Source organism: Typopeltis vanoorti, chromosome 5 (genome assembly GCF_054136105.1).
Source record: "Typopeltis vanoorti isolate ZY-2024b chromosome 5, IOZ_Tvanoo_1.0, whole genome shotgun sequence".
Classification (NCBI taxonomy): domain Eukaryota; kingdom Metazoa; phylum Arthropoda; class Arachnida; order Uropygi; family Thelyphonidae; genus Typopeltis; species Typopeltis vanoorti.
In genome coordinates, this window is record NC_143553.1 from 145,057,526 (window position 1) to 145,080,682 (window position 23,157).

General features: G+C 36.2%; 1 protein-coding gene across 1 annotated transcript in view; it reads left to right on the plus strand.

Moving 5' to 3' along the window:
• The window catches only part of LOC150106905 (transcription factor E2F3-like), an 86,433-nt gene that overhangs the window by 36,074 nt on the left and 27,202 nt on the right, over nt 1–23,157 (plus strand). The window contains exon 5 of the mRNA XM_090393367.1: nt 14,755–14,907. Within this exon, the coding sequence (XP_090249493.1) occupies nt 14,755–14,907 (153 nt within the window). The remainder of the gene's footprint in view (nt 1–14,754; nt 14,908–23,157) is intronic.

Here is a 23,157-nt window from a genome sequence, read left to right on the forward strand (position 1 = left end):
TTCTTCATCATAAATTCAAGAGAATTCTTTTACTTGCAAACTATGGTAATGTTCTCTAAAATTACTTTATTCTGGTTTAATATTGTTTCTGATGAACTTCCCACAATAATTTTACTTGTCATGTGCTACTGTTGCACACCAGGAAAGTTGGCCATTCTGTATGACAGCAATGACAAATAAATATGTATTATAGAAAATACTTTACTGATAACAGATGGAAACAGGTGGAAACTTCACTGATGGAAACAATTGGATATCTGGCCAGCATGAATTTAAATCTGCTCATTATTATTATCTTTCAGTAGTGTAATCCTACCTGAAAAACTCTGTAATGTAGGGTTGAGATTGAGAACTGATTAAATCCAGAAAAAGCACTTCCCCACCCCATGAAAATACTTTGTTTTCATACAACATTTTTAATATATTAGATTTATTTGTAATGCACCTTGGGTTGAGAGCTGGGGAGAAGGAAACTGAACAGTCATTGTTATGCCACTGATCTGTCAAGGAACATCATTAGCCCACACAACAGGTCGCAAGATGTATAGCTCATCAGTGCTATGTATGAGAAGTCTCAAGGACAGATTGCCACTCAAATAATGAATTGTTAAGGAAAGAATTGCAGCAGATACATGGTGCATCAAAATGATGACATTGTGAGCACATACAGAAACTGATTTTAGAATAGACCTAATGCCTTGTCAATAAATTAATAAATCCCTAAATAAATTCCTTATTTAAAAAAATATGGCAGTGTATTATAAAAATAAGCATATTATTTTATATTTATATTAGGTATATTTCCTATGTATCAGTTTATTATACTGTGTGTAACTTATAAGGTAAATGTTTAACATAAACACAACACAATGCATAGATACACTTCATTACTTCTTAAAAACTTGATTCATTTCAAATCACTGAGTAACTAAAAATACTCTTCTAGTGAACTTGGTTATCATGTCACTTCTTAAACATCCCACTAAAAAAACATTAACCTGATTAGAAACAAAATTCCCACTAGATATCATCACACTGTTTAAATTAGCAATGCATTCATTATTTTCCAATGGCATAAAACATATACGTTCAAATCAAAGATGGGCCAGTTTCACTCCTTTCACCAACTTTTTTTTTTTTTTTAAATGGAATCTCCCTTGATTTTAAAAGTGCTAAGCTTTACTCCCTTAAAAACATCCCATGTGGCTGCATTACATTGATGATGTGTTTGTGATTGGCCATGTGGTTAGGATATGTTGCATGCATTTTTAATGCACCTAAACATCTCATCTCATCTTCCTTTCCCTCTTTTACCTTGCAGTGTCGAGGGCTTATTAATCATCGGACCTCAAACCATTCACAGGATAAACTGATCAGCCCTATGCCCCGGTGTATCTTATGTCTGTAGTGTTGAGTTCTCAAGGCCGGTTTGCCTGCTTTGTGGGATGAAAAACCGCAGGATAACCTGGGAGAAAAACCTTACTGTTCACGGCCAAAACCGGCTAACTTCACTATGGCTGAGGAAGATCCTTCAGCTCCTTATGTCATCGAACCTAGGACACTCCTTCCCCAGGCATATGGTTGCGAAGCACACAGCCACTAAGCTAGCTGTGTGGACCTGAACATTTAAATCTTGAATTTAAATGTTCAGGTCCTTATAAGTTTACCTTATAAGTTTAAATGTTCAGTTTTAATGTCTTGAATTTCTACTGCAAATTTCATATACCTAGTGTAAAATGATGCATTATTTATTTTTGTATGTATAGTTTTTCCTATTAGTTACTAATTTGCTATCTTGTCTGGCTGTGCCATATGTAAGACTTATGCTGTTTACTAAGTTGTGCCTATTCTTGTTAATCTCCAACTCTCCTGTGTTGTTCTCCAAGCCCTTCAGTCTTAAAATCTTGTTCCCCCTCTCTTTTCTTGCTCTTGCCCTTTGCTCCTACTGCACGTAAAGCTCACTCTTATCTAACTATTGCCGGCTATACGATTGCAGTACACTTATTTTCTCACACTCTTCTGCCAGACAAATTATTTGATTTACGACTGCTCCAGTCTGGCAGAAATAATAGTCTAAGAGTTATAAGAATAGGAACAAGGGTAAGGTCTTAGCTAAAATCTTTCTAACCATATAGCAAGTTGTGGCTATACCTAATCATCACACACACACAGGTCCGCAATATTTTTGAGATAGTACGTTGGCAAATGATTAGATCAAATTGTTGATCAAACAAAAAACCTTTTTTTCTAACTAAACAATTGAGGTTACAAAATAGTGGGGAGTAACAATCTCCTAGCATGTCTAACTCCAGCAAATACATTATACCATTAAATTATACACATTCTGCATTCACTGAACCTCAACACACTATTACTTAGCATTAATACTTGGCAATTAGTATAGAATTACTGGTCCCCTTTTACATAACTCTCTTCAGGATCTTTCTTTACACCAGTATAACGTATACACTTGTGCTACTCTGATACTGTACACAACACTTTACAAACCTTTACCACTAACACTAATGCAACACTTATATACAATTCTTACATTTCTATATTCCAAGAAAAAACATAAATATCATGTGTTGACTCGCAGTTCTTTCTATACATGCACAATCCTCTCTCTTGAACAAAACCTCTATATCTTGAATCTTTGCCTTTACACAGGATATGTTCTTATTTTGGACGTTTCCGAACTCCATTGTTTCTTCCTCCGCTGGTGGCTACTCATAGACCAGGCATCTAGCTTTTTGCAGGGATCGTGGTCAGCTACACAGTGGGACAAATCTTGTTGGATGTGCCTTGACTTCTTCCCGGAACATTTGAAGAGGAAATGCTGTAGACTTAGTTCCGACGATGGGTGCCAAGCCTCTAGTCACATGCTCAGAGTCATCGATTCTTCTTCTCTCTTCTTGTACAGCCGATAAGGGAACCAAAACATCGGCAGTTGTGTTGGCAGTAGTAGTCCTTGTAACTCCTTCTAGTAACCTCTCTTCAGTGACCGCTTATAACCGCTCCCTTCTCTTCCCTTTTCAGCCTCTTAAATATGCTCCTTGCTCTTTGTTTCCAACTTTGGAATGTCTGTGATTACCTGTCAGTGTGGCGAGATCGTTCTGGTCTTCTCACCAAAAGTCTTTGTTTCAGGTGCTTAATTTGTTCGCAAATTGTTGTGAACTTTTCTGATGCACTATTCTTTTTACTGACTCATTGTGTTAATATCACTTAATCCATTTTCTCTAATTTTAAGTACAATATTCAAACAGGAAATATTTAAAACATTTCACAAGGCAGTTAATTTATATTATCATTATTATTATTATTATTATTCCTGACACCGAGGAATATTCAATTCTTGGGAGGACACCTACAACTGTCTCAACCACTACACCGAACCTCTACTATGAATCATCTCCATCTACCTCCACCACCACCACAACTAGTATTTTTTGTCTGTAAATTGCTTGTGTTCTGAAGGGCTGATTTGTCTGTATGTGGGATGAAAAAAACCTGAGTTTCTGGGTCAGATCGGCTAACTCACTCATATTCAGACAAAAAAAAATCTTGCATCATATTTTTTACATTATATAGGTTTGAAACTCCTGTAAAATCGAGCCCGATAAGTTAATATAATAAACTTGTTGTGCGAGATTTTACACTGGAATGAGTTTGCAGTAGAAATTAAATGCAACAACTACTTAGCAAGAGTGCTTATGGGTCAAAGCTGTATAACTGAGAGGAGACCAACACAAAGCCTTTAAAGGAATGTGGAGAACGTACCAGAGCTTCTGACCTAGTGTCCAATATTACAGTTCTATCTGGATACTGAACGAATGAGGATGGGCTGGCAATTTGGGATTTAGCTGACCAAATTGTATTCTTATTGGCTTAAACCACAATATTAAATGATGATACAACATGATAGAATTTCATGCCGGCTGGGGCATTGCTGTTTTCGAAGTTGTTTTTGCCAGGGAACCGAGGCGAACAGCGAAAAGTCAGCTACTGGAACAAATCCTAAAACACACCCCAACTCAATATCACCAGAATTGAAGATCGGTACTATCAACATAACAAGCCTGAAAGGCAAAGAAAAAGAGCTAGCTGAGGAATTAGATAAGTACCAGATAGACATAATAGGGGCGATTGAAACAAAAAAGACCAAAACTGGTGAGTTCTTTCTGAACAATAAATACAAAATATTATATTCAGGGCAATGACAATCAAGGAAAAGAAGGAGTAGCCATAGTATTCAACACTAAATACGAGGCTAATCTTCTTGAATGGCAGGCATTCTCAAGTAGAGTGATGTGGGCAAATATCAGAACGGGGAACTGGACAATAAGATTTATTTGTGTCTATGGTCCCACAGAAGATTCTCCTAACTTTAAAAGCAACTGACAAAATGAAAAGTGTTGAGGATCTAAATAGCAGAGTAGGAAATGATTCAGACATACAAAAATATTTTGGGAAATTTTGGAGAAAAGAGCAAAGCAAATAATAATGGCAAATACTTGTTGGATTTCTGCTCAGGACATGGACTGGTTATTACTAACACCATGTTCCAACATAAAAATGTGCACAAATTCACATGGAGAGAAAAGGCAAGGAATAAGAAAAGTCTTATTGACTATATTATTGTTGATAGTGATGTTTTCTCTCTGGTGCAGAACACTAGAGTGTACAGAGGATTTGAAATTGGAAGTGATCACGATTTAGTCTTAAGCAGGATAAAATTGAATTTCATATTGAAAAGAAGAACATGTAAGAAAGTTTTAAAACAAATAAAAGTTGAACAGCTCTCAGATGTGAACTGTAGACTAATATATACAAACATTATTCAAGAAAAAATTAAATGAAAGAAGAAAAAAAAAATGAATGAGTTTGGGAACAGGAATCAAACTTTGGAGATTCAGTAGCAAGCTCTGAAGAAAACATTGATTGATTCTGCCAGAGAGGCATGTGGTGAAGTTGTCTGCAAGGATAGAAAAATCAGAACTCCCTGGTGGACACAGGAAGTTAAAGAGGCAGTGAAGGAAAAGAAGAAAGCATATCAAAAGTTCCTGTCAAATAAAGTCAGCCTGTGCTCTTAGAGAATACAGAGACAAATGTAAGAAAGCTAAACACTGTGTAAAACTAGCTAAACAAAAGTCATGGGAAGACTTTGGTAAGAACATAGAAAATAAATATCAAGAAGGTGGTAAGATATTCTGGAGGTTGTTGAAGAAGCTTAGAAATGGAGGAAAGAGTGCTGTAAAAGGAATTAGAGATGATAAAGGTTACATGAAAACAGGAGAAAAAGATATCCTTGAAGTATGGAGTAATTACTTCGAAAAATTGCTAAATGAAACTAGCAGTAATGATGGCACGGTGATAAAAAAAAAAAAAAAAAACACTGACCAGGCATGCAATCAGGAATACATATCCATGCTTGAAAAAGCCATCAAAAGGCTGAAATGTGGAAAGGCAGCAGAAGTAGATGATATTCTACAAGAAATGCTCAAGTATGGAGGTATGAAAGTTTTACAGTGGTTACACTGCATAGTTCAGAGGGCCTGGAGAGAAGAACGAATTCCCAATGATTGGAGTAGAGCTCTCATAGTACTCATATATAAAAAGGGAAATAAAACTGATTGTGAGACAGAGGTATTTCTCTACTGAGTATTTCTGGTAAGATTTATGCCAGTATAATTGAGAAACGGTTGAGAAGGATTGTGGAAGAGAAGCTTGGTGAGGAACAAGCTGGGTTCAGGCCAAATAGAGACTGTCAGGATCAGATCTTCACTTTGTGACAAATAGTTGAAAAGTCATGGGAATATAACAAAGATCTGTTTTCATTTTTGAAATTATGACTTCTACAACCGTGTTAAAATAACTCTTTTTATTATCCTGACGTTTCGATCTCCATATCAAGATCATCATCTGGAGCATACATAAATATACAGGACAAGCTGCGTTACATTTCAAACCGTAAGCTAGAGAAACAATGATTTGATCACATGCTACTCACTGGCTCTAGTGAAGAAAAAAATTACATCAAGCTAGATTTAATTTATGATTACACGAATAAACATTCTTACTTGCAGATGGTTTTCCTTTCAGTAACAGTGATGTCCTATTTCTATTATTACAATTGTTATTTTTGATTTTAAAAAAAAAAAAAAATTATTTATAAATTACAACATGAATAAACATTCTTTCTTATAGATTTTTTTCTTTAACAGTGATCTCCTACTTTTTAGTATTAAAGTTATTTTAGATTTAGAATCCTGGATTTTCTACAGTCCTGTTTATAGTTGTTCTTAGAGAGGAAGGATTCGTCGTATCGAATATATGCCTTCCAAATGTATGGGATTTTTAGACCATCATTGTTTAGATTGGGATGGTTGATAATGATCTCACAAGCATCCTTAAATTTGCGTTCATACCATGTTTTGGTGTAACGTAGACAACTAGTGCTTTTCCAGTCATTCTATGTAAGGTGTTCAGGGTATGATCAGAAAGGCCAGCGTCGCCATAATTATTATATGTGATGTGTCGAAAACATCGTCAACGTATCTAAGCCAGACTTTGGGTTTTAAAGGGGAGGAACCTAAAGCAAGTTGTTCAAAATGTTCCAAATAAAAGTTAGCAATTGGGGGGGGGGGGGATAATGGCGAGCCCATGGTGTGCCTTCTTTTTATAGGTAGAAAGCGTTTTTGCCATACAAAATAACCAGAATGGTTATTTTGTATGGCAATTCATGGAATCAGCCTCAGCCCGATCTTAGGGCTGAGGCTGATTCCATGAATAGTCTTTCGAATTTATATTTGCTATGGTGTATTACTGTAGCTTTCTTCCACCGTATTCTCTGGCATGTATCCAGAGCATGGTCTGCAAGACCAGAGTGGCTGTACTTGTGAAAATGGATGTAGTCCTTGTGTTCAGAAATTCTGATATTCGCCGTCCTGCCTGTTTAGCCAAAGTAAGACAGTTTACAGCTGCAAGGGACCTGGTATACACCAGGTAGGTCTAGGGAAAGTGGTTGGTCTTTTCTGTATGGTCTGTAACAGGTGGTCAAGTCATGTTTTTTAAGATTTTGGTAATTTTTTCCGAGGTGCCTTGGATGTAAGGAATGGTGATAGATTTAGAGTAATCCTTTTTGTGGGGGGGGGGGGATTGTGGTTTGTTGGTTTCAATATTTTTTTGGGGGGGGGGGATAGCCATTGGCTGAGAAAGTGTTGAGGATGTGATTTAGTTCAGTGTTTAGAGCCTTGTCGTTAGAACAGATTAGTTTAGCCCTGTTGTATCACTCCATATTGTTGTGAGGAGGGTGGTGAGATTGTTGGTGAATGTACTTGCCTGTATGGGTGGGTTTTCTATAAACTGAGAAAACCAAGGTTCCATCAGGTTGGCAGGTGACTGGTGTGTCTAGGTAAGGGAGGGCTGTTGTTTTCCTCTTTTTCCAGGGTGAACTTGATTCTGGGGTGTTGGTTGTTTAAGTGTGTTAAGAAGGAGAGGAGTGTATCAGAGCCATGTGGCCAGATAGCGAACACATCCACAATAGCGAAGCCATGTGGTTGGTTTTTGTGGGGCAGAGGCTAAGGCTTTTTCTTCAAAGGTCTCCATAAAGAAATTGACCAAGGGTGGGGAGAGTGGTGAACCCATGGCTGTCCCGTCTATTTGTTTGTAGAATTTTCCCTGCCAAACGAAATAGCCTGAGTTCATTGTGAACTGAAATGGGGCTGAGATAGTGGGAGAAAATTTAGCTTGGATTAGCTCTAAACTTTCCTTGAGTGGAACATTTGTGAATAAGGAGGAGACATCAAAGCTGAACATCATGTCAATATGTTGGAGTGTAAGGTTTTCTATGCTGGCTTTGAAGTGGGCTGAGTTTTTTTATGTGTGATGGTGTGTTGCCAGTATAGTGTGTGAATGCTTTGGCCAAATGTTTAGCTAATTTGTATGTGGGGGAATCAATGCCATCCACTATGGGACATAATGGCACATTTTCTTTATGTATTTTTGGGAGTCCATAAATACGGGATGGGTGGGGGAGTATGGAGTTAAACGGCTTTGATCTATTGGTAACTTCTTATCAATAGATCAAAGCTTCCCCAACCACTTCCCCTAGACCTACCTGGTGTATACCAGGTCCCTCAGCTGTAACCTGTCTTACTTTGGCCAAACAGGCAGGAAAACGAATATCAGAATTTCGGAACACAAGGACTACATCCGTTTTCACAAGTACAGCCACTCTGATCTTGCAGACCATGCTCTAGATACACATCACAGAATATGGTGAAAGAAAGCTACAGTAATACACTGTAGCAAATACAAATTTGAAAGACGAATCAGCCTCAGCCCTAAGAAACTCTCCAAACCTCAACAAATTTGGTTGTATGAGACTGCCCCAAATTTGGGAGGCTTACATCAGCAGACCTTCAGCCCAACAGCCAAGAACACCTACTTAGCCTGCTTGGGGGTACCATCAGGACTTTTAGGAGAACAATAGCTTCATCACTTCATTCTCAGTTACTGTGTTGTAGTGCCTACGTGCACGTGCCTTTTTTGTAAGTTCCTTTTGAAGATGGCAGCGTGACATTGCTGAAATATCAGAAATATTTATTAAAGTGTAATTTAATTTGTATTCTTATTTACGGTCAATTCCTTAAGTGATTTAGTAAGGCAGTGTGGTAGATCTGCAGCAAGTAAATAGAACTACATATTTATGAATTAATACAGAAAAGCCTTCTATCAGACTATGTGTGTGATAGGCTTCATGTGATAAGATGAGGGAAAATCCACAAGCTTTGGCTACAAGAAGCTGTCAAAGATTTAAAACACTGTCATTCTCCACACACACACACACACACACACACACTGGCTGGCTTGTTATACCTAGAGAACAAAGTTAAGACATTAGGATACCAATATTTTATACCCTAACTCATTTATGAATTGCATATTCATGTTATTACATTGTGGCTGCTCTAACCTTGAGAATACCTTAGTAACTAGAGGCGATAAAATGCTTATTTCTTTTATCTGTTGGTTTGCAATATGTACAATCAGTGCATAAGTCTAAATATCCTTTTTATAAATGGATATTTAATGAAATGATTTTTTGGAATTCATCTAAAAATAATAAATTAGAAGTAATTTTACTTAACCCTAACATTCATGTAAAACCTTTTATGTGTGTGTGTGTGTGTGTAAAAGTTTGCTTTTTATTGATGTTATATGGAACAATGTCAAGAAATGCATAAAGTTATGTTTATTATTATTAAAATACTTATTTTATAAAGCTTTCATTTTCATATGTGTAGATTCTTATTTTTTAAATTATGGTTTTAGGTTTTTAAATTTAGAGTTATGATTAATTAAGTTTTAAATTTTTGATTTTGATATTAATGATGCACTCGCAAAGTGGTAGCAGTACACAGATTTCAAATGACAAAATATGCAAACAAATCAACCAGAAATGTGATTCAAGCTATATTCTCAGTGAGTATAATCCTTATTTAAAACTTATATAAAACTGAAACACGAGTCACAGCTAGTTTTCATAGCTTGCTTGTGCTAGTGGTTTCGGATATTATTGCTGGAGTTATGCTCTTGACATTCAGTATTTGATGGATGTCTGGATACCTCAAGCCAGCTACATCTGTAATAAATTTTGATGGTTCATTCTTTCATCACCATTTTAGTAATAGTAGTATTCCTTTGAAATGTTTTGCAGTTTGAATATAACTTGCATACAAGCCATTGAAGCTCATTTTTTGAAAGAGAGATATCTCAAGCCAGCTATATTTGTAATAAAAATTTGATCATTAACATTTTAGTGGTATATCTTAGAAATACTTTGCATGTTTTAAACTCCTTCATGTGAGGTACCTGTTCATGGCAGAGGGAGCCCTCCTAGTGATGTATGTGTCTTTTCATTCTTATTCTTTTTCTGTGCTTTTTTTCTTCTTATATTCTTTGTTCTACTTCTCCTGAGTCCTTATTACTCTCTTGTGTTCAGGACCACTATCACTGAAATCCAATGCCTTGCCACTGTGTTTGCCATGTGGTGTGATCCATAGACATCCATAAAGCGGGATCCTGGTAGTCATGCACTTCTTTAGCCTCTGCTTTGGCAAGACAGACAGTCCTGAATGGCCCAGCGAGCATCAGTTGGCTTGTCGGTTTGCTTACATGGTGAATGGTATTGCAGTGTGTGTGTGTGTGTGTGTGTGTGTGTGTGTGTGTGTGTGTGTGTGTGTGTGTGTGTGTGTGTGTGTGTCCTTTTCCTGTGTCTGAGAACAGGGCATAAGGATCACTGTGTTCTTGGTATAGCATCTAGGGAGTGAAAAAAAAAAGGCATAGTTTTTTTTTTCACTCCCAAGAACAGTTATTGCTTGCTAGAGAGTAGGCATCCATGTGTGGCCCCATGGTTGGTGGGAAGTTCTGTCACTAAACCAACTTCTTCCTAAGAATGAATTATTTTTCACCCTCTTGTTTATCAGAGATCCTTCACCTCAACCATGTTCAGAAACCTTTGAAACATCAGAGGCAAGAACAACAAGTACACCAGTGTTTCCAATATGGTATGGCAGAAAAAAAACAGTGCTGAACTTTGCCACTCCCTTACTCCGTAACATATATCAATCATTATAATTATTCACCAAACTTTTTTTTTTTTTGCACCACACTGTATATTAAATTCAACAGGCAAATGTTCACTTGGAAAATTGGCATCCTTCTTCATCCAGATGGGTTTGGAAGGGTTGGCAAGATCTCCAAAATCTGTGAAGAAACTCTATTGAAGCAGCAACAGTGACACAATTTGTGTAACTGTTATGGTACCCCCCCCCCCCACACACACACACAACTTTAAGATGTCTAGAGGCATAATATCAGAGTGGGACCTTCTTGCTGTTCCTGATGATGAGATCTACTCCGAACTCAAGGACCATGGATGACAGTTATAAGGAAAATCCTCATACATAGGGATGGGTATCTGGTTCCCACCAGAAATATCATCCTTACCTTTAACACACAAAAACCACCAACATTCAAAGCTAGTTTTCTCAGTTGTCCAGTAAGGCTCCGTATCCTGAATCCTTTTTGCTGCTTTAAATGTCAGAAGCATAGTTATTCTCAAACTGTGTGCCATGACTCTGCCATCTGTCTGATGTGGCAATACAGATCACAAGAATGACAGTAAGAGCAAAACACTGAAAAGCCCAAATTGTGAGGGAGACCATCCAGCATGCTCCCAAGCATGTCAGAGGTGAAAGGATGAAAAAGAGATCCAAAATATAAAAATTGAATGGTGCATCACTTTTCAGGAGGTGAAGAGACAGTGCACAACAAAAGTAGCAACAACATCTGGTGAACCCTCTTATGCTGAAAAGGTAACTGATTGGAGAGAAGTGTCAGCAGGGACTCAGACTGTGTGTTGATCTTACCTTCTTGTAACTATAACATCCCTGAATGGTAATGACTTGCTTGCTTTTAGAGTGAATCAAAGAAAAAAATCAGTATGGACTCGCTCCTGAGTCCATACTGAGTCCTCCTGCATTTTTTTATCAAGAACTTTTTATCCTTTCAAGTCCGAGTGGAAACCACTTTCTCAACTGTATACACATGAGAAAAGAGTCCTACAAGGATCAGTTCTAAGTGTCGCACTTCTTGTAATCAAAGTCAACTTGATAACCAAACAACTTCCTCCAACTGTAAAGTAATGAGGTAAATATTTCATCCTAAGTATCTTAGGACATCTTCATTACAGTTAATTCAAACAATACTAGGAATAACATACAGTTAGGGTTCATGATTACAATGGAATCCCAGTATGCATGCAGTAGCATGTTATAGAATTAAATTAAAATATATCTGGAGGGGGGGGGGGAAGATTACATTAAAATAAGATAACATATATAAAAATGATTTTACACATTTTTGTATGACAATTTCCCATACTTAAGGAATAGCAAGAACGTCATTACGGTTTAGATTTGGTCTGTGAAGTAGGGCTTCAGTACTTTTTTATATAAACGTTCATGTTTATATAAAGATCTATTTAGAAGTTTTGTTTTCCCAATGGATCCTATGGTTTGGGTTTTCAACTCTGTGTTGTGCGAGGCCAGATTTCTGTGGTTTGATAAGATGGATATGGTCTTGATGTTCCGAAATACGTTTATGAACAGATCTACCTGTCTGTCCAAAGTAAGACAATTTACAGGAGCATGGAACCTCGTACATGCCAGGTAGCATCAGAGGTGAGAGTTTGTCTTTAGGAGAAGGTAGCAAGCTATAGATCTAGTTGATTGGTTTGTAGGGAGTAGCAAATTTGTATTTCTTCATAATTTTTGAAAGATGTTCGGAGATGCCTTTTGACCATTTTTGAATCTCTAAACCAAGAATTTCCAATTCTTGGTTTAGAGATTCTTCAGAGGAGCAGAATCTGTGTGCTCTGGTTACTAATGATTTAATGATGCCAAATTTTTGAGATTGATGATGATGAGCAGAAGAATTGTGAATGTAGTGATCTGAAAATGTCTGCTTCCGATATACAGAAGTGGAGATGGAACCATCTTCTTTTCTTTGGATGTGTAAATCCAGAAAGGAGAGAGACCCTGTGGAGATTCTTTTTCTAGTGTAAATTTGATGCGAGGATGAGGAAGGTTTATTTTATCTAGAAACAGGTGTAGTTCTATGACATATCATAGCCAATTTGGCTATGATATGTCGAACAAGAACTACACATGTTTTGTTTAGTCATTACTTACAGTTGGAAGAAGTTGTTTGGTTATTGAATTGACCTTGATTACAAGAAGTGTGACACTTAGAACTGATCCTTGTAGGACTCTTTTCTCTTGTGTATACAGTTGAGAAAGCGATTTCCACTCAGACTTGAAAGGATAAAAAGTTCTTGATAAAAAAAACAGGACTCAGGAATGAGTCCATACTAATTTTTTTTTTTTTTTTTTTTTTTTTTTTTTTTTCCCACTCTAAAAGCAAGCAAGTCATTACCATTCAGGGATGTTATAGTTACAAGAAGGTAAGATCAACACACAGTCTGAGTCCCTGCTGACACTTTCTCTCCAATCAGTTATCTTTTCAGCATAAGAGGGTTTACCGGATGTTGCTACTTTTGTTGTGCACTGTCTCTTCACCTCTTGAAAAGTGATGCACCATTGAATTTTTATATTTTGGATCTCTTTTTCATCCTTTCACCTCTGACATGCTTAGGAGCATGCTCCCTCACAATTTGGACTTTTCAGTGTTTTGCTCTTACTGTCTTTGTTCTTGTGATCTGTATTGCCACATCAGACATAAATGTCTGATGTGGCAATACAGCACTTAGAGTTAAGTTTCATAGCTTAGTCATAATCATGTTGTAGACTGTTTCGTGGAGGTTTATCTAAGTTCATGCTCTTCATCTACATTTGGTTCTGACCATATGTTTTCTATAACTGACTCCTGCTTCTGATCTATTCACTAATTTATAAATTTATTTGTAGTCAAAGCTCTCTACTTAATAAAATTCTAAAAGTTGTTTTGATCTTGACTATTTTTCATTTATATTGTTTAATCTTTAATACCATGATTTATTCAAGAATGCGTTCGTCTTTGGATGAAGAATTCATCGATATGTTTCTTGATTTTTTGAACACAATGTGTAAGTTTTTTTCCTGTTCCCAGTTAGTTGTGTCCAGGTACTTGTGTTGGGAATTGTCTTGGATAGAGTATTGAATTGAAATTGATAAATTACAGAGAATAAAACAAAAGAGGAATTATATTTGTGTACTTACTATGAAACGAATATTTGAAGATGACGGTAGTAAGAATGTAGGGAGTAAAGTTATGTATGCATGAGAAATGAATAATTTGTACTGTGAAAACATTTTTTTATTTATTTTTACTTTATAGGTACTATATGTGTATCTAAAAATCCAAGAATCATTAATTGTTTAACTAGTTCGGTGATTGCATTACTAGCACTTGAGTCTATACATTTTGATTGGCTTAACGAGAGCTGTCCAGTATATTTTAGGAAGTCACTGCTAGGGTTAGAGAGGTTATGTTTGTAGTATATAGGAGAACATTTGTATCCTGAAGTGGCTAACAACAGGAAAAAACAATTGATTACATATGTAGCAGCTTTGTTCAAATTAATACATAATTAAGATGCCACTTGGTGCTAACCAATCGGCCAGTCTGGTTGGCCAAGTGATTAGCATATCCCCTCTCCAACGAAAAGGCTGCAGGTTTGAATCCCACCATGGGCATGGATGCTTGTGGTTGTCTGTGAAAATACTAGTGGTGGTGGTCGGCAGTAGATGGCATTGGTGTAGATGATGAAGGTAGTTGTGGTTGGTGGAGATGGAGAATTGTAGAGTAGGTGCCCTTCCTCGACGAGTCTTTGTACTCTCTGGAGGTGTTATATAATAATAAAGATTGTGTAGTCGAAATTTATCAGGCGAACATTTATAATGAACAGATGATGTGAGCTCTTGATAATATTGACCTGATTTTTCAATATTTTTGGGAAGAATTGTGTGCAGATGCATTCATTACTTTGGATTCTGGTTGTTGTCACCTTAGAGATAGGGGGAAGAAGTTCTGATTCTTTTTGTTATTAAAATGGAACTATTTCTGTTTCAGTAAGAAATAATATATGATATTGCTGAAAAATATGGCTCAGTTACTTAAAGCATTTTGAAAATTCATAGTTAGGTTGTTCTTTGGACTTCATGTGATTATTTTTATTTTCTGCTGCAGAGGAGGAGACCTGGATAGTCATCTTACCTCTTCCCAAGAAAGGCTACAGAGAGAAATTAGTTATATGGATAGAAAAGAAAATGAATTAGATGATCTTATTCGGAGTGCAAATCTACAGATAAAGTTGCTGACTGAAAATGAAGAAAAGAGAAAATATCCTTTTATTTATTTTTGATTCATTTTTTTTTTTTTTTTAAAAAACAGCTTATTTAAAATGATATTGCAGCTGTGTTAGAGGCAATTACTGAATAGTGAGGTAAAATGTGCCATCAGGCACATTTTATTTTTAATAATTTTAACATAATTATATGATACAAAAATTTCACCCATATTATGTTGAATTTTTTCTTGATAATTATTCATAAGACTATTACACTTTTTTATAAAATCTTTATCAAGTAGCTTTATTTTTATCCTCCTACATGTTTCGCCAATCTGTTTCTATTGGCATCCTCAGGGAATACAAATCAGTAAGCACAAAATGAAGGTTACAGACTAGGTTATAACCGATGGTTCTAAATCATACAAAAATTGGTATTGTGCGTGACAATGTGCGTGTCTCGTTAACGTGATTTATTCGTGATGACTCATGACGTAATTGTTATGAAAGTTCATTTCTTTGATATTTAATGATCTGATAAAAGTTTTCCAAATTTCTGGTAAAATTAGACCTTGATTCTTGTTTAGGTTTTCAGTTTTACGGACGACTGTAGCTGCTTCTTTAAAGGTTCTTGAATGGTAGTTATCTTCTATGTATGGCATAAGGCTCTTATCCCACTCAATGTGATGGTTAGTAGAGGCAAAGTGGCATGAAAGGCCTGAAATGTCTTGTCTGTTATTTCTGACATATCCTATGTGTTCTTTCTTTCTCGTTTCGAAGCTTCTAGATGTCTGACCTACGTAACTAATACCACATGAGCAAGGAATATTATATACTCCAGAGTATTTGTAGAATGGGTGAGGATCTTTCGGTGATCTTAAAAATTTCCGAATAGTATTGATTGGTTTGAATGCCACTCTGATCTTATGTGGTTTTAAAAGGTTAGCTAATTTTTTGGAAAGGTTGTTGACAAAAGGAATCTTAATTGTACTGATGTATTGGACGTCATCACGTTGTCGATGTGGTATATCAGTAAATAGAATCTTGTTGTAGAGTCTTTTAGGGTAACCATTTAAAGAAAGTTCTCTGGATATTGTGGTTAATTCCGTTAGTAGGTCATCCTTGTCTGTTGTATACTGTATAGCTCTTTTCTTGAGACTATGGATAATGCTAAGTTTCTGAGCTATGTGATGAGCTGAGTTGAAATGGAGGTAACGTCCAGTATTTGTAGGTTTTCTGTATACAGATAGGTTGATACTATTATTGGATTGTTTCTTTATTAAAATGTCAAGGAATGGCAGTTTTTTATCTTTTTCCATTTCTAATGTGAATTTGATGGTATTGTGGAAACTATTGATTTGGTTGAGGTAATTCATTAGTTCTTCTTTTGTATGATCCCAAATGATAAAGATGTCATCTACATATCTGTACCAAATTTTCGGTTTTGGAAAGATCTGGGTTAAGATTTTTTTCTCTAGATCTTCCATGAATAAGTCAGCACAAGGAGGTGAGAGGGGGGCTACCCATAGCTAATCCAGTGAGTTGTTTGTAGATCGTTTCTTGCCAAATGAAATAGTTAGAAGTTAAACAGTGATTGAACAAAGTAGTGATGTTTCTTGGGAACAATTTGTCTAAGATGTTGATGACTTCAACCACTGGAATGTTAGTAAACAGAGATGTGATGTCCAGGCTTGCTAGTATATCCACTTCAAAAATAGGGATGTTTTTTATTTTATCTATAAAATGTTTTGAGTTTTTAATATAAGTATCCGAGACGTGAATGTGTTGTTGTAAAATCTTCGCAAGATACTTGGATAGTTGGTAAGTTTGAGAATAGATTCCATCAACTATTGGACGTAATGGTATACCTTCTTTGTGAATTTTTGGAAGGCTATACAATCTAGGAGTAAGTGGGTGCATAGATTTTAATTTTTTTAAAGATATACCACATCGACAACGTGATGACGTCCAATACATCAGTACAATTAAGATTCCTTTTGTCAACAACCTTTCCAAAAAATTAGCTAACCTTTTAAAACCACATAAGATCAGAGTGGCATTCAAACCAATCAATACTATTCGGAAATTTTTAAGATCACCGAAAGATCCTCACCCATTCTACAAATACTCTGGAGTATATAATATTCCTTGCTCATGTGGTATTAGTTACGTAGGTCAGACATCTAGAAGCTTCGAAACGAGAAAGAAAGAACACATAGGATATGTCAGAAATAACAGACAAGACATTTCAGGCCTTTCATGCCACTTTGCCTCTACTAACCATCACATTGAGTGGGATAAGAGCCTTATGCCATACATAGAAGATAACTACCATTCAAGAACCTTTAAAGAAGCAGCTACAGTCATCCGTAAAACTGAAAACCTAAACAAGAATCAAGGTCTAATTTTACCAGAAATTTGGAAAACTTTTATCAGATCATTAAATATCAAAGAAATGAACTTTCATAACAATTACGTCATGAGTCATCACGAATAAATCACGTTAACGAGACACGCACATTGTCACGCACAATACCAATTTTTGTATGATTTAGAACCATCGGTTATAACCTAGTCTGTAACCTTCATTTTGTGCTTACTGATTTGTATTCCCTGAGGATGCCAATAGAAACAGATTGGCGAAACATGTAGGAGGATAAAAATAAAGCTACTTGATAAAGATTTTATAAAAAAGTGTAATAGTCTTATTCACCCATATTGTTATATCACCCACAGTTTGCCTATGAAAACTGTTGACTTTGCAGAAGTCAGCATTCCGTGAGTTCCGATGATCAGCTCAAGGTTGCCACTCTTCAGGCCATGCAGCAGATTATGTCATGTGATGTGTATGTGTCACTCTCCAGGAGATAACTTTGTTCATATGCTGTGATTCACTACCATGAAGAGCAGCCAGATATATAGCTACCACTCTGAACACTATATCTAGTTCTATGATTTAGCATTTGCTTTCTCTTAACAGGTGTTGCAGATTTAAAGTGGCTTTGCAGAGTGCATCGTAATGTATTTGCTCATTTGTACAAAGAGTAGGGCATAATTTTGATTGCTGCCTAAAGTTTGAAGGGCATGATGTTTCATAAATATATGAATAGTGCAGTCTTGTTTTGCTATATATATATATGTGGATTAGTGTGAAATCTATGATACTGGCATTTGCTTCTCTAATCAAGAGATTAAGACTAGACCTTGGTTTTTCACATTATGGTGTTGCAATGGTGATGATGGTGGTGGATGCACAATTTTTAAGAGGATGTTTGTACATATTTCAATGCCATTTGCTATCCCAAATTTTAGGAAACCCATGAAAGTAATTGCTACTTCTGTTTAACCAATATCTCTGGCATTTCTGCAAAGTAGAAACAGTTAATAAAATAACTAAACTTGCCATCAGCTACAAAAGACCAGTACACTTCATGATAGTACATTGCCATTTCCTAAATCATGCGAGATGTGGACTGTTGATGAAGACAATTATTGTATCAAGAACTGTATGTAATTCAGTTTCCCAATAGTCTGAACACCAGAGTTGATAACCCAGAGTTGAATGATCTTGTGAGGCCTTTAAAAGTTCAGAGATCTTATGGAAGACATGCTACAAGTATACAAAGCAGTGGAGTGTAGCATGTCATTAAAGATCTATTTTTGGCATTTACATTTTGATTTCTTTCCTTCCAACCTTGGTTCTATCATTGAATAGCATGGTGAATGATTGTTAGATGGAACAGTGGTACTCAGACAACTGGAACTTTGGTATGCTTACTGATTTTTTGCTAGTTCATAATCAAAGAAATCACTAATGCCAGCTATAAGCAGAAGACTTAAAGGAAACTTCTTAGGTCCATATGAAATACAGTTAATATAAATTATACTTGTTAATATAAATATTATATTATATAATTATATAATAATTATATAATTATATATATATATAATTATATAATATAAATAATATAAATATTATACTTGTTAATATACAGTTAATATAAATTATAATTATATCTGAAAGGAAGTGGGATTGATGTGAAGTCCAATGAATTTCCATGGAAATAATAGGAGGAGTGTTTGAATTAACGTAAGGGGAATGTCAATGGAAAAGTCAAAGGGGGTGCTTAAGGGTCAAAGCTGTATAACTGAGAGAAGACCTCCACATAGCCTTTAAAGGAATGCGGAGAACCGACCAGGGCTTCTGACCTAATGTCCAATCCTCACCTTCTCGTGGTGCACCCTGTTGGGTATCTACTTTGATACTGAACGAACGAGGATGGGCTGGCAATTTGGGATTTAGCCGACCAAATTGTATTCTTATTGGTTAAACCAAAATAAAAAATGATGGTACAACATGACAAAATTTCATGCCGGCTGGGGCGTCGCCCGGTTAAACAAGGCCCCCGTTGTTTTCGCCAGGGAACCAGGGCGAACAGCGAAAAGTCAGCTACTGGAACAAATCTGAAAACAAACCCCAACTCAACATCACCAGAGTTAAAGATCGGTACTATCAACGTAAGAAGCCTGAATGGCAAAGAAAGGGAGCTAGCTGAGGAATTAGATAAGTACCAGATCGACATAATAGGGGTGACTGAAACAAAAAAGACCAAAACTGGTGAGATCTTTCTGAGCAATAAATACAAAATGCTATATTCAGGCAATAACAATCAAGGAAAAGAAGGAGTAGCCATAGTATTCAACACAAAATACGAGGCTAATCTTCTTGAATGGCAGTCAGTCTCAAGTAGAGTAATGTGGGCAAATATGAGAATGGGGAACTGGACAATGAGACTTATTTGTGCCTATGGTCCCACAGAAGGTTCTACTAAGGTAGAAGTGGAGGAATTTTTTGATGCTTTAGAAAAAGCAACTGACACAATGAAAAATGAAAAGTTGGTCCTTGTTGGGGATCTAAACAGCAGAGTAGGAAATGATTGTGAGACATACAAAAATATTTTGGGAAAATTTGGAGAAAAGAGCAAAGCTAATAATAATGGCAAATATCTGTTGGATTTCTGCTCAGGACATGGTCTGGTTATTACTAACACCATGTTCCAACATAAAAATGTGCACAAATTCACATGGAGAGAAGAGGCTAGGAATAAGAAAAGTCTCATTGACTATGTTATTGTTGATAGTGATGTTTTCTCCCTGGTGCAGGACACCAGAGTGTACACAGGATTTGAAATTGGAAGTGATCACTATTTAGTCTTGAGCAGGATAAAATTGAATTTCATATTGAAAAGAATAACATGTAAGAAAGTTTTAAAGCGAATAAAAGTTGAGCAGCTCTCAGATGTAAACTGTAGACTAAAATACAGAAATATTATTGAAAAGAAAATGAAAGAGTTTGAGAACAGGAATCAAACCTTGGAGATTCAGTGGCAAACTCTGAAGGAAACATTGATTGATTCTGCCAGAGAGGCATGTGGTGAGGTTGTGTGCAAAGATAAAAAAATCAGAACTCCCTGGTGGACACAGGAAGTTAAAGAGGCAGTGAAGGAAAAGAAGAAAGCATATCAAAAGTTCCTGGCAAATAAGTCAGCTTTTACTCTTACAGAATACAGAGACAAATGTAAGAAAGCTAAACAGTGTGTAAAACTAGCTAAACAAAAGTCATGGGAGGACTTTGGCAAGAATATAGAAAATAAATATCAAGAAGGTGGCAAAATATTCTGGAGGGTGTTGAAGAAGCTTAGGAATAGAGGAAAGAGTGCTGTAAAAGGAATTAGAGATGATAAAGGTGAAATGAAAACAGGAGAAAAAGATATCCTTGAAGTATGGAGTAATTACTTTGAAAAACTGCTAAATGAAACAAGCAGTGATGACAGCACAGTGATAAAAAACACTGACCAGGCATGCAGTCAGGAATACATATCCATACTTGAAGTAGAAAAAGCCATCAAAGGCTTGAAATGTGGAAAGGCAGCAGGAGTAGATGATATTCGACCAGAAATGCTGAAGTATGGTGGTATAAGAGTCTTACAGTGGCTGCACTGCATAGTTCAGAAAGCCTGGACAGAGGGACGAATTCCCGATGATTGGAGTAGAGCTCTCATAGTACCCATATATAAAAAGGGAAATAAAACTGAATGTGAGAATTACAGAGGTATTTCCCTACTGAGTGTTCCTGGCAAGATCTATGCAAGTATACTTGAGAAACGGTTGAGAAGAATTGTGGAAGAAAAGCTTGGTGAAGAACAAGCTGGATTCAGGCCAAATAGAGGCTGTCAGGATCAGATCTTCACTTTACGACAAATAGTCGAGAAAGCATGGGAATATAACAAAGATCTGTATTTAAGTTTTGTAGATTTGGAAAAGGCATATGACAAGGTGCCAAGAGAGAAGCTATTCAATACGCTGCAGTTATATGGTGTCAATGGGGCATTATATCAAGCAATACTTAGTCTTTATTTGAGTTGTGAGTCAGCAGTTAGAATTGAAGGAAGTACAGGAAGATGGTTTAATGTTAAATCTGGTGTGAGACAAGGATGTACATTATCCCCTCTGTTATTCATTATCTATATGGATCACATTATGAAGGAATGTGGTATTAAACCTGATATCAAAATTGGAGATGTTAATGTCAGCTCTTTGCTTTATGCGGATGATGTTATACTTCTAAATAAATCCGCTACAAGTCTGCAAGATTCTCTGACTAAATTGAATAGCTGTTGTAATAGATATGGTATGAAGGTCAGCAATAAAAAGACAAAGACAATGAAAATAGGCAGAATCATTGAAAATGTCAACTGTGTTGTGAATGGAGAACCGGTGGAACAAGTAAAACATTTCAGCTACTTAGGCACAATTTTTACTGAAGATGGTAAACTAAATATAGAAATAGACAACAGAATCAGCAAAGCTGGTATCGTGGGAAGTCAATTGAATAAATTCATATGGAATAAGAAAGAAATTAGTCGGAACACTAAATTAGCTGTATACAAGACTGTGTTCAAACCAATTTTAACTTATGGATCTGAGAGCTGGGTCAGAAGTAAAACACTTGACCGAAGACTAGAGACCGCAGATATGAGAGTCCTGAGAAAGATTAGAGGCGTGAACAGATGGCATCAATGGCAATATCATATTAAAAATGAGGATATTAGGAAAGAACTTGACATTGTCAGCATCCAGGAATGCATTAGCAGAGCTAATCTCAGGTGGTATGGTCATTTAAACAGAATGAGTGAGGAAAGATTGGCAAAACAAGTGTTCTCTGCCAGGTTGGCAGCAAAACGACCCAGAGGAAGACCAAGATATAGGTGAATTAATATGGTACAAAGTGCCTTAGACGATAGAAATATAAGATCTGATAATGTTGGAGTCTTGACAAGTAACAGACTGATTTGGAGGAAAATTGTAGATAGGAAGTTAGTAATGATGTAATTTTTTCATGTAGTACTGTCATATCCTGTACACCCCTTGAGGGTACATGGCAGGAATTTGATGATGATGATGATGATGATAAATTATACTTGCCAAAAAATTATTCTTGTTTAATCCTTTAAGTGTAAGCAAACAAAGTTTCTCTGTAAAGTATCGTCACATGTAGGCTACATGTAGGCTACCCATAATGCAAGCTACACTTCCTTTCAGATGTGCAAAATACAATGTATTAGAAGAGGATCACTACCCAGACCAGTTTTGACCTTTATTAAGGTTTTTCAACATTTTGGGGTTTTATTAATTCAACCTTGGTGTTTTATTGGGTCTAGTTCACTAATGAGATCTCAATAAAGATCAAAACTAGTTTGGGTAGTGATCCTTCCCATAGCAATATATCTGAAAGGAAGTGGGATTGATGTGAAGTCCAATGAATTTCCATGGAAATAATAGGAGGAGTGTTTGAATTAACGTAAGGGGAATGTCAATGGAAAAGTCAACACTCGCTGTGTAGGGACCACAGAAACAGTTTCTTATAGTGAATTTACTTTAACATAACATTGTACCTATGTAATTTTATTTGGAACCTTTCAGTAGTTTGTTATAGTGAGTGAGTCTGTTTTAACGGTATTTGTTGCAATGAGAATCAATGTATCATGCTTTCAGTCAACTCTCATTATAGCAGATACTATAGTCCGACCACATAAGCAAGAGCTGTCGTTGGCAGACTGCCAAGAAGAGTCGATTCATTCACGCAAAATCATGTGCTTTATATGTAAAATTTTCCAACTGTTATACAAGCAAAATAGTTCATCATCATCAAATTCCTGCCATGTACCCTCAAGGGGTGTACAGGATATGATAGTACTACATGAAAAAAATTACATCATTACTAACTTCCTATCTACAATTTT